At 44.0% G+C, this 14,977-nt stretch overlaps 1 protein-coding gene across 6 annotated transcripts in view; it reads right to left on the reverse strand.

Annotated features, from left to right (window-relative positions):
• Positions 1-14,977, reverse strand: part of MAPK8IP3 (mitogen-activated protein kinase 8 interacting protein 3) — a 729,083-nt gene that overhangs the window by 84,712 nt on the left and 629,394 nt on the right. For all 6 annotated transcript variants that reach the window (XM_069210571.1, XM_069210567.1, XM_069210566.1 and 3 more), the window contains exon 26: positions 4,246-4,359. In XM_069210571.1, the coding sequence (XP_069066672.1) occupies positions 4,246-4,359 (114 nt within the window). The remainder of the gene's footprint in view (positions 1-4,245; positions 4,360-14,977) is intronic.

The raw sequence follows: 14,977 nt of genomic DNA on the forward strand, positions 1-14,977 counted from the left end.
TAAACATGACGCTAACCCCCTAGCACCATATTTATCTCCAGGCGCAGAAACAATGCAAAAGGAGGAGGGGGAGCTTAATAATGGTCCTAAGCCCGTTAGCGCCATTATTTAATACCTGGGTCAGACCAGGCGTTAGGGTGCTGGTAGGCCCATTTCCAATGTGGTACACCATGGAATGGGCAAAAGGATGCCCACCCCAAGCCCCACGAACACCACCACTTACCCCACAAGGACATTACAGGAGGAGGACCCCATCCCAGGTAAGTTTAGGTAAGTATAATTTTATTATTTTGTAAGTACCATTGGGGGCCCCTTACATGGGGCACCCTTCCTAGGTTTGGGTATGTTGGCCTTGCCCAGGGGACACTTGTCCCCTGTGGTGGGCATTGGGGTGGTGGTAATGACTCCTGTCTACACTTAGACAGGAGTAATTTTTTTGCTGCTTGGGTGGCAAAAAATTATGCTAGGCTGGCTAGCGGAATATTTTTTGCCACTAACCAGCCTAATGACATTTCAGACCCACTAGCGCCATTTTCCCTAACACCGTCCCTGACCAGCTAGCGCCTTTTTTTTAGATGGTAGACATTCCTTAGCGCCATTTTGCGTCATTTATTAAATATGGCGCACAGATGGCTCTAAGGAATGGCGTTAGCTGGCATTATGAAAAATGATGCAAAACTGCATTCGTGCAGTTTTGCGTCATTTTTCATATTATGGGCCTTTAAGGCTTCTCTTTGAAGTTTGCCTACTTCAAAGACAGAAATGGGTATTATACTGGACCTGTGATACCACATAGTTAGTATCATTCTGGACTGAGGAAATTCTGCCAGAAAGAAGAGCTGGATGCTGTTGGAAGGACTGCCACTTTGCCTGTTGCTTTGTTGTGCTGGCGAGCTGCTTGTTGCTTCTGTCCTAGGAGTGAAAGGTCTGGACATGGCTTTCTACATCCTGCTTCCAAAGGTTCTCCAAGGGCTTGAACTGAGATTGCCTCCTGTTAAAAAGTCTCAGGGACATCAAAGACTTCATCTGCCAGTGGCTGGGCTCTTCTGCTGAGAGTCCTAACTTGCCAAGTGATGCCAACTCCAGTCCCTGTACCCTTGGACGTGAAAGCTGGTGATCTGAAGGAGAAAATCCACGCATCAACGCGCCAGAAGAAACGAAACAGCGCCTGTCTTGTGGCTGAAGAGTCGACACAGTGCAGGCCCTGTGGCTGGAGAATCGATGCAGCGGCTGTCTCGCTGCTGCAGAATGAACGAAGTGCCTGTTTCACTGTGGTCCCATCAACACAACGCATTTGGAATTTCCACGCATTGTCCCTGGGTGCCATTTTTCATCAACCCCACACCGCGGTAAAGAACCGAGACCGCGTGTCTGGAAATCAATGCATCAACTCTCCTGCCAGTAAGGAACCAATACATTGTTTCACCTGCGAAGAAAGAATCAACGTATCACCTCCTCTGCACAGTAAGGAACCGGCGCATCACTTTACTTTTCTAGTGCCTCACCTACCCTGTGGCTCAGATCATCTTTGTTTTTGACACTCCCCAGGTACTTTGTGCTAAAGAGATAAATCCATAGATTCCTATGAATTAAGGCTTGTTTAAACTTCTAAAAAGTGATATATTGACTTGTGTATGTTAGATTTCTGTCATTTTGGTGTTTTTTTACTCAGATAAATATTGGCTATTTTTCTAAACTGGTGTGGAGTCCCTTTGTAGTGTTTTCACTGTATTACTGTGTGTGTGTGTGTGTGTGTGTAGATGTGTGTCTACAACTAGTTTACATATTGCCTCAGAGATAAGCCTAACTGCTTAAGCCAAGCTGCCAAGTGGGAGTGCAGGGGTTATCTTAGCGGTGTGACTCCTTTACCCTGACTAGAGTGAGGGTCCCTACTTGGACAGAGTGCAAACCACTGCCAACTAGAGACCTCATTTCTAACAGGTACAGAGGAATTTAACACAAAAAGATTGCTCCTATGCAGAATATCCTTCACGGGAGGGACACCAATCTTTGTGCAATTGGAGGATTCATGCTCTGCCATTCAGTCAACTGGAGGTTGCTAAGTAAAGGCTGTGTAAACTGATTCAGCAATTCAAGCTTCTGATCAACTTTGGCAAAAAATCATTAGGCCCCTGGGCCTTGTAAAGGTATTGTTTCAAGGTAAGCGTGGTCAGTTTTCTTATGGGAAAGTATGGTGTGGTGCAACTCGAGGAGCTGTTGCTGCATCTGAAGACTCTAGTCAGGCCATAGTTACTGGTTCAAGAGCATTTGGTTCAAGAGCATAATGTAACAACAGGTTTAGAACCCCCAGGGTTTGAAATCATCCCAGGACTGTATCTTTAATCCTGAAATTGGCCTCTGGCACATCTTTCTTATTCCAGTGTCTCATGGGATAAAGGAAGTCGTTCAGTGGTGGCCAAAAGCTGGGGTCTCTGAAGAACCAATCTTGGGTCCTATGGCAGTTCTTGGCTTTTGGTGCAGAGCATAAATAACTCACTCCTGCATTTGACGTGAGAGGGAGTCAGTGTGAATTCACTGCATTTACAGGGGAGATTTGGCCATCAGTTGAGTTTTTTAGGATGGGCAATATACTGATAAAGCCAACACAAACTGGAAGTGGTGTGATCAGGCTCAGGTGAAAGTAGCTGCAGAGAAGGGTGGAGAGGTCTGCTTTCCTTGGTGGAATAAGGTCACGACAGTGGTATAAAGTTGGATCTTCCCCTCATCCCAGAATTTTGAGATCTTCAAGGAAATTTTGTGTGAACGGTGCTTGTGCCTGCTGTGTAAAAGATTATTTTTCGTTCCAGGTCCAACAGAGTAGTCTGTTGATTATATTACAGAATTTGAATCCTATAGCATGAGTTTACAGGTCCCAGTGACAGAGTGGACACTTGGGTTTCTTTAAGCGCTCCATCTAGTTCCAGGGATTCCCTATGTATTTCAGAAGTTGAAAAGGAAAAAGCTCAGACAACTGGTGGTCACATTCTAGGTTTGGAACACTTCCCCTGTAGCTGGTAATATAGAATTCCTGGATTGGACAATTCCCATTCTCCTTTCAGGTTCAAAGGCTTGCCCTGGAGATGCATCTGTTGGTTTAACTTTGGGAGGATAGGACTGACCAATTACTAATTCTATGTGTATGTGTTTAAAGCAGTTCATTCTTCTGGTCAGCTGTCAACAAGGACATCATATTTCAGTCACTTGTTATGTTTTCCATGTTCAGAGTCTCAGCAAAGGGACAAAGGTGATGCTAAAGCCCTCCCTTGGTGTTCCTTCTCAGTGGCTTAAAAAATGGACTGTCAGCTAAAAGTCTAAAAGGGTAGGGGCTAGGGCTTTCAGGAAGTCTCCGAGGTAACTAGCAAGCTGGGAGGCATTGGTTTTTAGATTTAAAGCGATTGTTTTTGTAGAACGCACCCAAGAAGTTGTTGCAACTACCATGGATTCACTTTTTTTTTTCCAGAAGAGAGTATATGGTGGTTATTATGGACCTTTGAAGGGGAAACTCTGGATTGATTTTCTCAAAAGTTGTTTTTGATGTGTTTGGTGGCAGTAATATAAATTTTTAGGGTGGGCATGAAGAAGCACTGATGTTTTCCCTGCCATATTTCAGATTTCCATCAGAGGTATTGATGTTCAGCCCAGGTTTAGTTACTTCACAAGGTTTGGTCCTTATTCCAGCAGCGGAGAGTAAGTTGAAAAAGGTCTTCAGCTGTTAAATGAGAAGAGTATGACCGATAGATTTGTAACATGGTTAGTCATTTCTGAAATGGGACAATCTGTCAGTTTTGGTTCAACAAGCATCATATTTAATTCTGTAATTGCCATCTCAAGCAGATGACTTTGGAAAGCCTACAAGATGCTAGTGGGGGAAGGGCCTAATCCAAGCAGATCAAGAAAAAACAGAAGAAAGGAAAGTGCTGTCTCAGATTCAGCACACATCACAAAGTACTGTAAGAAAAGAGAGATGACAGTGTAATGAACATTACTAGTACATCATCTGGGCATCCCATTTAAGGCGCTGCCTTATTCCCTCACATGATAAACGCTTCATAGAAATAGGGTTTGCCCTGGAATCAGGTTTCATCATTGTTCAATTCTGGAATTCTTTTCACTCTCCGAGCCTTCTTCTGTGACTGGACATCACTTCAGGAGCAAATTTGTGGGAGCTGAAATTCTTTCAAGCTCAGGATTCATAGTAGGTGCCACATGGTCACAAGACAACACTTCCAGACAGCTGTCACTTACTTTCAGTCAGTGGGATAGAGATGACCACACCATTTCCTGTGCCCACCCAAAGGCGGTTTCCTGCAATGAGTAGTGCTGTGATTCGCACAAATGAGAAGCCCAGCTTTCCGGTGCCTGTCAAACACAAAAACAATGTACAATCAGATTTACTCACATCTATCAGAATGCAATAAAACAGCACCTCAAAAGTTATTTTTGTACAAGGAGCAACACCCATGTCTTTCAACAAGAGGAAGAAGTGTGTAATGGCGCTTGGAAAATAAGGGCCTGATTTATACTTTGATGGACCGCCCATCCTTCCGCCATGGGTATGTAGTAAATTACTCCATCCCCATGGAAGAGGGACAGCCCGCCAAATTTATAAATGACTGTCATGTGGGGAGTCATTTATCATGCATTAGCAGGAACCACCATCACAGCAGATCCTGTCATTGCATATAGCTGTTTGATACAAGGCTGTGCCAGCATGATTCAGCCCTGCACCAAACAATTTTCTTTTTTTATTTTCACAAAGAAAAACCCAAAACTGGATTTTCTTTTTGTGGGGACCAATATTTGCATTTTAATGGCTATATGTTCACCCATCCTGTTTGTGTGGGTGGACATACAGCCATTTCTCTGAAAGCCCTTACTCGGTTGGGCCATCAATGAGGCTTGGCTATGGTAGTAGCACAGTAGTCACTGGCGTAGTCAAACCTACGGTCCGCCTATATATAACTTTGGCAAGCGGACCATTATATTGGTGATATATATATATATATATATATATATATATATATATATATATGGATTGCAACGGAGCATACATACCACCAATTAACCAATGAACCTTGGGATACTAGTGGTAAACAATGGGCCCACTACAAACATCAGGGTCTAAAAAAAGGCATCTTGAAACTTCAGTGGGAATGAAGTAAAGTGAGAGCTGTTCCGCTTCGGAAGACCAAAATGGAGTGGGGCCTTACAGGGAAGGGGTAAATAGAGGCACTCATCCCAGAAAAGGGAGTAAATAGGTAAAGGCCTCACAGGTGAGAAGTAACTTCACACAGAGGCCTCTCAGGGAAAATATGAAATGAAATGAGAATACACAAAGGAAGGGAGTATACAGCTGCATAACCAAAAATCACCATTTGTCCACAATCAATGGGTCTAATAAGTATACAGATATGTTATCATCTTAATTTGTTTATTCTTTGATAATCCAATGACAATACGGTAATTGGGTGTTCAAAGAATTATTTAGTTTGCCTAGTCAACATGTGTTTTACTTTTGCAAGTAGTGCATAACAATACATTAGTCACTAGTGTTGGACATCTATTATAGACAAACTGTCAAACAATATAATTTGTACCGGAAATCGGAATTACTTTACTCGGGCACAATAAGTATTGTCTAGAAATGAAATTCATGCTGGAACAGACAATGAGGAGTAATCGATTCTGGGATGCCCTGTGCGGCGCAGATGAGTAAAATCAGAGGAGTGAATTTAAAAAAGTGAGACAATTACTTAAGAACACTGGCAAGAATTCCATCGTTTGCTTCCATGAGGAGCAATTTATTCTTTTTTTCAACAATATATTTATGGACTTTCTCTCCATCATTGCAATATACTGAACAGGTTCGGTAGCAGATGATAAGAACCATCAAATGCATATGGAGATATAAAGGGTAGGGAGTAAAACTGTGACAAAACATAAAAAAAAGAAAAGAAATGGAAGAACAAACAAACTAAAATTAAATGTTCAGGCAAGAGAATAAAATATATTGTTCAACAACTACAGGATTGTTGGATTCATATCTTACATGCTAGGTGATGTGTGTGGAAGCCCTAGGTATGTACATTGTTCAACTGCGACACTATGCAGCTGGTTATGCTAATGTATGAGGTTCTCATCAGTTACTCTGATAAGCCCGGTATTCCTCAGAACGCAAGATCCTAGACACATGCTGCACCATCCTCCATATAAGCCGATATCAATGTTCCTAAGAGAGTATGTAGCGGATATGTCCCGTCCCCCACGTGATGCTATAGGAGTATAACTACCATATGCAATAGCACAACTAGACCTGTAATTTCCCTTACTGGGATTATCAATTCAGCCCAATAAGATTGTATTCATAGACATGCCCACTAGACATTAATCAAAGTGCTCCATGTCTGACACCCATCCAAAACAAGCCTGAACCCCCAAACATTGCCTTTAGCCAAACTGGGGTCAGATACCAGCAAGTTAGGACTTTAGATGCATTTTCTTTATACTGGGTACAAACTGTAATTTTCTCCATCTGTTGCCAATCTATCACTCATCCTCCGATAAAGCACGAATGCTTTTCCTTCCACCTACACATGTAACCACTGCGGATTAGTGTAGGTCCTATGCCCAGTGTTGCACATAAGAATGATATGCCCCGTCCCAAAGAAGCTTGTGATAGAATGGTTTCAACTTGTGTTAAATCTCTCCCTCCTCCCTCTTTTCCCAGGTTAGTGTCTGACCACAGCAAGGCCTATATCAGCTTATAGGTATCTCTGAGCTGAATCTGAAAGGGTTCTTAACATTCTGTCTTAGATTGTAGTTCTTGTCTATTAATAAAAATCAAGAACCAAAAGAGAGGTACCCTAAAACATTTTACAAAAATAAAAAAGAGAAGGGAGGCAGAACTTCTGTTTATTTACAGACTGTCACCCACATACTGCTATGTGGTATGCTTCATCATCAAGTCCTCACCAGGTACATGTTTCTGGTACTGGGTGGGCTCATCCTTGCTTGTAGGGGAGCACTTAAAATGGTAGTCTGAAAATATAGACAAGGGGGTTTGAAGAAAGAAAGAAAATGATGGACCATTCTTTTCGAAACATAACATCTTCTAAAAAGATTCTGGACTCATTATCAAGCTTGTAGATGCTGAGTTTGACCTGAGATATTTGATCAGAATTACCCCTTGCAGGAGTGTCTTAATATGATTTCTCTTCAACTCGATCAAAGTTTCACAAACCTCTGACTTCACCAATGATTGGTATATGCTAACATCATTCATTAGTGGGATACCAGATGGAATTTAATCTACTTCCTCACCTGAAAACATGAAGCTTAGATGTTCTGCTGTGTTCACTTAAAAAGGTTACCTTCACCTGTATGTTACGAGCCAAAAATGTTCTTTAGGGTGATTTATTTATAGAACAAAGCAGATTTTGTGTGTTCTAATAGATAAGCCCTTCGTCCAGACTTTACATGAGAAAGGTGCTGATAAGTACGCTGCTTTCTATCACTACCCACCAAGGATAGAAACAGTAGAATGTTTAAGACTATCTGTCTTTCTGTTCTTGAACTTAGATCCTGGATTCTGAGGTATCCCCACCCGCTGTTCCTGTTTCCCTTCTTGACGTTTTGTGCATTAAAATACCTCCCTAGTCTCTGTGGGCTAAGACCTGCTCTATTAAAAAACAGTGATTCATTCAATCCCAGTAGGAAGTCTAAATTATGAGTGAGTGGAGTGAAGTTGGATGGACTGATGGTTGTTTCCATGTGTCTAAACAAGCTTTGCCAATGTGTTAGGGGTTTGCCACACTATAAAGGCAGTCTTGGGACATAGACCTCTGGCATGGTCCATCTACAGCAAGTGGCTGATTCCTCAAAAACTAGCCATGTTTTTATTCTGCCAGGAACCTGCCACTCAAGTGTCGGTCAGAGCTGTACTGCCACAACACAGCATGTAATAGCTGGGAATCCCAGACCACCGTAGAACTGCTTCTTGAAGAGGGTTGATCTTGTAACTCTAGCCTTATTGTTCAACCCCACAAATTGGAGAAGGTGACATTGGATATCTTTAAATGCATTCTTGAGAAACCATATGAACCAAATACAGCATGTGGGGAAGAGAATTAAGTGTAATACTGTTGATACAGCTAAAACAGGATACGTCCACCTGGCCCCACCTACACAGATCTTTGAAGAGTGTGCCCAACGAGGTTGGACCATTGCTCAAATAAAGACCATAGCAATCACTGGGAATCTGAAGATATTGTAGCAGCCCTTACATATACTGGAAACCATCACTTCCTTGATAGTGGTACAAGGTATGAATAGGGTCCCTGATGATTTAGAAAAATTAATCTTAAATCTTGACTCTCCAGCACAATGCTCTATCTTTGCAGCCGAAGCTGGTACTGAGATAGCTGGATCCGTTGGAAAACATAAAATGTCATCCACAGATGGACAGCCTTGTCTGTCCCAAACTTGGTCAGAAAGCCATTAATTAACTGGTTATAATGTTTTCATTGTATTAGCAGCTCCATGAGAACAGCAAAAACAAGATACAGCAACCCCTACCTCGTTCCCCTATTAAGAAGGATTCGCTGTAATAATTCAGGATCAATCCTGACGTGGGCGCTCGGCTGCTTAATACTGGCTAAGATATAAGATGTCATGGTCGGGCTAATGGATGTTTTTAACTGTTCTGCACATCAAATGAGAGAATGACAATCGACGTTCGTTGCCTCGCTGTTAGATAGATAGGTTTGCTGTATGAAGTGAGTTGTCACATGCCTATCATTTCAGCATGAACCAAGTCTGAAGTTAGTCATCCAAATCTGATGTAATCTAGTGACCAGAATCCTGGTAAACGTTTTGCTTCATTGTTAATAAAAGCAATAGGGCAATATGCACTGAACAGTTTAAGGTCTTTTCCTGGTGTTAGGTAGTACTGGGATGGTGACTTCATCATTGTATCTAATACCGTTTCCACAACGCCCATATAATAATGGCTATAGATTTTGCAAGAGTATTGGCCAAGGAGTCCTGGAAAGCTGTATAAAATATAATTAAGAAGCCATAAAGGCTTGAGGTCTTGTCTGACTCATTCAAGAAGTTGGTTGTTCCAGATATAGAATTGTTTCTTGGGGTAATATTGCAGGCATAGAGCGCTCAAAATAGATAAATGTTTGTAGAATTTCTGGTGTCAAGCTCAGTTCGATCACATCGCTATTCTAAATTGTTTGGATGTAGTTATGGGTTTGGGCTGCTCGCAGATTATAGGCCAGTTACCTATTGTTGTAATACTTTAGGCTGTGTATACCATCTTTCTGGGTGTTTCTCCAATCAGAATATGTTCTATTTCACCCCTTGATTTGGCTAGAGCTCTACAGGTACTGAGTGAGATATTCAATTTGCATAGGCATTTGAGGGAAAGGATCGAGGGCTAGTATTCTTTCTTCCGGTCCGTTACTGTTTTGGTTAGTCAGGACATGGCACATTTGCTCACCTTAGCTACAGCCCATACTGTTCCCAACTGGAGCCCACCCATATTGTTTTTGTTGAAGTAATGGTGTAATGCTTTAGCTATTGAGTTTCTTAGGGTGCTATCCCTAAATGCTGCTTCATTAAGGCTCTACACTATGGGGTTTCAGGGTTTAGAACTCTGGGAGTCCCAGTATCAGAGAAACCAGTGAATTGACAGATAATAAACTTGTGCCTATCAACTAATCAAATATAGTGGCAAACGTCTGTCTGTTTGCCAGAAAAAAAATCAACCTATAGTACATCTTGTGTACACTAAAATAAAATGAGTACCCCCTCATTTTAGTGTAGTTTTTGCCAAGCATCTAATAGGCCTAGGGCATCAATCGAATTCACCAGCTCTTAAAGCCTACCAGTAGTCTCAGACGTATACGTTGAATGGTCAACTGATTCATCAAACATTGCGTTAAAATCTACACCCATCATTAGATAACTCCATCCAAAACTTTCTATTTTGTGGAATAAGTAGAAGAAAAATTGTTTCCTATTCTCATTCAGCCCATAAAGAACAAGTTACTTACCTTCTTTTTGACCAGCCCATAGCAGGTCTTAATGGAAAGACCTATCCACAGCTTTGGCTTTCTTTGTTTCAAAATATCCTACAAAGAGATAATGTCCACCTGATGGTCTTTACTGCAATTAATATAAAACCTTAAAGTTCTTTTGGGATCCAGCTGCTATAGTCACTCTTCCTGTTTCAAGGGGGTGCGGTGAAGCAAAGAACACTGGGTGCATGATAGATTGCGCAGCGTGAAACTGGATGATGATTTTTGTCAAATTGGAGTCTACAATTCCAACTTGTCTGGAAAAAAGGTGGTAAAGTATGGCTACACCGCTAGAGCTTACAGATCATTCATGCGACGAGCTGAAGTGACCTCAACGAGGAAGACTGTTTTGGGAGTGGGAAGATAAAGCAAGGAGCTAAAGCATGGGATTGAAGGAGTAAACATAATGAAAGTCAGGAGCAAATTAAGATTCCAGAGTAAGCATAAGGAATGTCAGGAGCAAATTAAGATTCCACTGTGGTACAAATGTTTTGGGAGAGAACTTGTGTCCAACCGTTAATGAAACGCATCAAAATAGGTGATTTTAAAAAGATCACTGGTCCGGCAAATGTAAAAAAGCCAAAAGGGCTGAAAAATAACCTTTGTTTTTGTGCCCACTGCAAGAACATGCTGGGCCAATGGCAAGCAAACAATAATACATCAGACAGTTGTCTTGTAGGAGGTCTGTGTTGTGGACTCCACTCCAGGCCACAAATTAGTCCCAGCAGCAAGAGTAGATGAACTTTGTAAAATGAAAACTGGATGCAAGGCTGACATCCACCACCACAGGTGGCAGATCAAATATGTAGATTGCAGAAGTTCGGCTGCTGAACCTTGCCCTGCCGCTGCAACAGAAAATTCTTCCGCAGGGAGGACAAATGCTCATGTCCAGAATTTCCATTCACCACACGTCCCTCGCCCAATCCAGAGCTCCTAGAATGACTTGGGTATGGAGGTTCCTGATCTTCAGAACTCTGGGCAGGAAAGGCAGTGGTTGAAAAGTGTAAATTAATCTTGTGCACCCCTGTAGTCTGAATACATCAACTAGAGAGAACATTCTTGGGAACTCCAATGTGCAGACTGTATTGCTGATGGTGGAGAAAAGATGCAGCCAAGGCTCTCCCTACTGTTGGAAGATGTCCTGTGCCACCTGGGAATGCAACTTCCATTTGTGATCCATTAGGTGTCAGCGGCTGAGCTTGTCCACACTGGCATTTAAAGATTCTGCCAGGTGGTTCTCAATCATGGAAATGCCCTGACGCATTAGTCAGCACTAGAGATGCAGCATCTCCCGGCAGAGGCCCCCCTCTCCACCCAGTGTATTGCAACACCACATGGTGGTGTTGTTGTCCATGAGAACATCCTCTGGCCTTTCCTTGATGGACAGCATAAGGCCTTCAATGCCAGATGGATGGCCCGCAGCTCCAACAGATTGATGTGGAGCCAGGTTTCCACTGGAAAGCAATGTTCTCTGATCTTCACCTCTCCCAGATACCCTGCCCAACATGGGTGCATCAGTCACCACTATCAGCTCTGGGCGCGGACTTGTCAGATTTTGCTCTAGCAGTTACTATTGCAGTTCTTGTGTAGTCAATTCTGAAACCTTAATGACATCCCCCTGCTTTACTTTGTGCTAGTCCCACTGACAATTCACATCCCATAGCAGAGCCTGCATAAACAACCTGGTGCAGTGGACAAGCAGGATGTATGAAACCAACAAACCAAGAAGCCACAGAACTGCTCTCAGCAGGATCTAGGACCAAAACTGTAAATCAGGATCATTGCCCAAATGTCATGGACTCGCTGTGAGGGAGGAAAGACCCTGAATCGCACTGTGTTCAGAAGACCTCCTATAAAAGAAAGTCCCTGCGAAGGAGTCAGGTGTGAATTTGGCTCCTTGATCAAGAACTGCAAAGATGACAAAAAGTTCACAGTCAAATGAAGGTGGCCTACAACAGACTGTGGCAAGCCCGCCTTCAATTGCCAGTAATTGAGGTGGAGGTAGGAGAAAACTGGTACCCCCAACCTCCGAACATGTGTGGTGACCAGTCTTGTGAACATCGAAAGGGCAATGGTAATGCCAAAGAGAAACATGGCAAAATTACAATGCTCCTGGCCAACCTTGAACTGTAGGCATAGTCTGTGGGACTGCAGGACGAAGACACAATAGTAAGCGTCCTGCAGGTCCAAAGCAAACCTCCAGATGGAACATGGGCCATAGTGAGCATTCTGAATTTGTCACTCAATATGAAGGCATTCAGAGGATGAAGGTCTAAAAAAGGATGAAGGACTGCCCTTCAGCAGAAGGAAATTGTGTGAGTAACAACCTGTCCTTACTTACAAGGCAGACAGCCTCTTGATAGTTCCTTTACCTGGTATAGCCTGCACGTCTTGCAGAAAGAAGAAGGAATACTCCTCTGGAAGCCATTTTGATGGGTGAGGAAACTGAGGTGGGTTGGAAAGGAATGGTAGGGCATAGCCCTACTGGACAATCGGGAAGACCCTTGTGTTACATGCAATGGCCTGTTGCCCTGGAGAAAATGTCTCCTTCTGCCTCTCACAGGGTGGCTTTGTACCACTAAGGCCAAACTAAAACAGCTTGAAGGCTGATGCTGCAGTGGCAGGTGAGCACCTAACTGGTGTCATTGCACCCCCCCAAACAGTCTATAGTATCCAGGCCAGCCATAATGACATTTTGCTGCACCCTGTGTCTTGAAATCTTTAAGCTTATGAGCCCAAGAGGCCTGGAAGCAAAAGCTTGTTGGCCATGTCACAGAGAGCCTGCATTGATGGCCTCAGTAGCAAGATGGCGGAGGAGAATATGTGATTCCTGAACACCTCAATCCTTTTTAACTCCCTGTCTGGGGAGGCAATCATTAGGAGTAACTTTGCTGGGGGTAGCTTGGCTTACTAAACTGCTGCTGGGCAAGAGCAAGGCTTCACGCAAGTGTCCATAAGGGTGTCAGCCAGGGCATCTTTAAGTGGAAATAAGGGCTCAGATGTAGCTTTCCCAGGGTGCAATACCACAGTAAGGATATCTGTGCTGACTTCATCTGTAGGCAACTGTAGGATCGGGACCTCAAATCAGAACACTACAGCAAATAATGCACTCTCCTATGTTACAGGCCTTGGGGCAAAACCAACCCTGCGTCAGGGTTGGTATGTAGCCCAATGGACTTCTGTAAGTCTATGAAAAAGTCATCATAGTGAGTGGTAGTCTTAGTCAAAAAGGTAATGAAGCCTCTGAGGAAGGCCTAGTGGAAGATAAGTAATTTTGTCTGAATCAGAGCTTACGAGGACTGGGTGCGGTGAAGTTGAGTCAAAGCACTGCCTCCGTCGGAGTTGAAGACCCTTCAAATTGAGGTCAGAGAACAAAATTGGCATTGTTTGACCTCTGCCAATGAGGAGAACGGGGTCTCTGGAGAAGTGACCCATGCAGATCTTTGAGCCAGAGTGGAAGTTGGCACCAGAGGCCGACACGTGAGGCAGATTCTAGGGGCACAGACAGCACTGAAAATGAATCTGCCAGTGGTAACCCTACTGGAGCCCCCTGGGGGTTGTTTGGACCCATAGACACACCAGAGTGAACCAGAAGTGGGCCAAAAACACACAGCATGGCCCCCTTAAAGGCTGTGATCTGCTACGGTGTAGCTGATGGCCTGGAAATGTCGGGGAGCAAGTGAACCAACTTTGGAATCGGCTCTGCGATCAGGAACAGGGTGAAAGATTGACTGGCACCTTAACACCCGCCTGACTACTCTTTGAAGAGAGAGTGGAATGATGAGGTTGAGTGCCACTTCAACTTCTTTTTAAACAAAAATCTTTTTATTAAACAACAAAACAGCCATTGTACAATAAAGTAAGCAACAATTAGACTGCCCATCGATTAGCTGCCACCCAGAGACCCAAATCTGTAAATAGCAAGATGAAGGGTTCACACAGTGCTCAATCAACTCCCCAGTATGATGGTCTGGTGTTGTCAAGGACCCGACCTCCCCCCCGCCCAACACCTGGCCCGCTCAAAGTCATCCCATGGTTCTATAGGCCCCCCACCCATCCCAGATCTTCTCTCATTTCTTGTGGCAGCCCCTGCTCTCATATATTACTTTTTCAGCGCTGCTGCACCAGTCCAGGTCCCTCTCCCAATCATGTATCGTGGGCGGAGACTCCATACCCTATGTTCGCACTATGTTGCGTTTGGCTATTATCGCTGTAATGGCCTAGCCATAGTGCTTGCTGCCTCGACCAGTGTTCCTCCCCTGTCACATTCAGCAAGAGCAGCTTAGGGTCCAACGGGACCTCCCTCCCCAACACTCGGGCCACCACCCCAGTAACCCCTACCCAACAGGTCTTTATTACGGGACAGGTCCTTAGAATATGATAGAAGGTGCCCTCCTTCCCTCATCGCCGCAGGCACAGTGTGGTCTGCGCCCTACCCATCTTGTGCAATACCACCCTAGAGTAATATGCCCTATGCAGAATTCTTAGCTGAATCAACCGGAGACGTGCCTTGATGGCCACCACTCTGGGGCCCTGTCTCGCCTTCCCCCAGTCCTCATCGTTCAGTGCTCCCATGTCTGCCTCCCACCTGGCCCGAAGGGCCAACATTGGGTCCGGGAGTTGTTCCATAGTTTCTTGTACAGCAACGAGATGGGCTTCACCTCCAGAGGCTCGGTCAGGAGGCTGTCCTCGAGGGGGGCCGCCTCCGGCAGCTGTTCTCCCACCAGGACATAGCGACCCAACACCTGCCTCAACTGCAAATATCTAAACTGTTCTGTTCCTACCATGGAATATTCCTCCTGAAGGACCTCAAACATCACCATTGCCTGACCCCTCCAGACGTCTCCTAAATGGTCAATCCTCAGAAGCGACCGCCTGCGGAACCCATCCAG

Source organism: Pleurodeles waltl, chromosome 10 (assembly GCF_031143425.1).
Source record: "Pleurodeles waltl isolate 20211129_DDA chromosome 10, aPleWal1.hap1.20221129, whole genome shotgun sequence".
NCBI lineage: Eukaryota > Metazoa > Chordata > Amphibia > Caudata > Salamandridae > Pleurodeles > Pleurodeles waltl.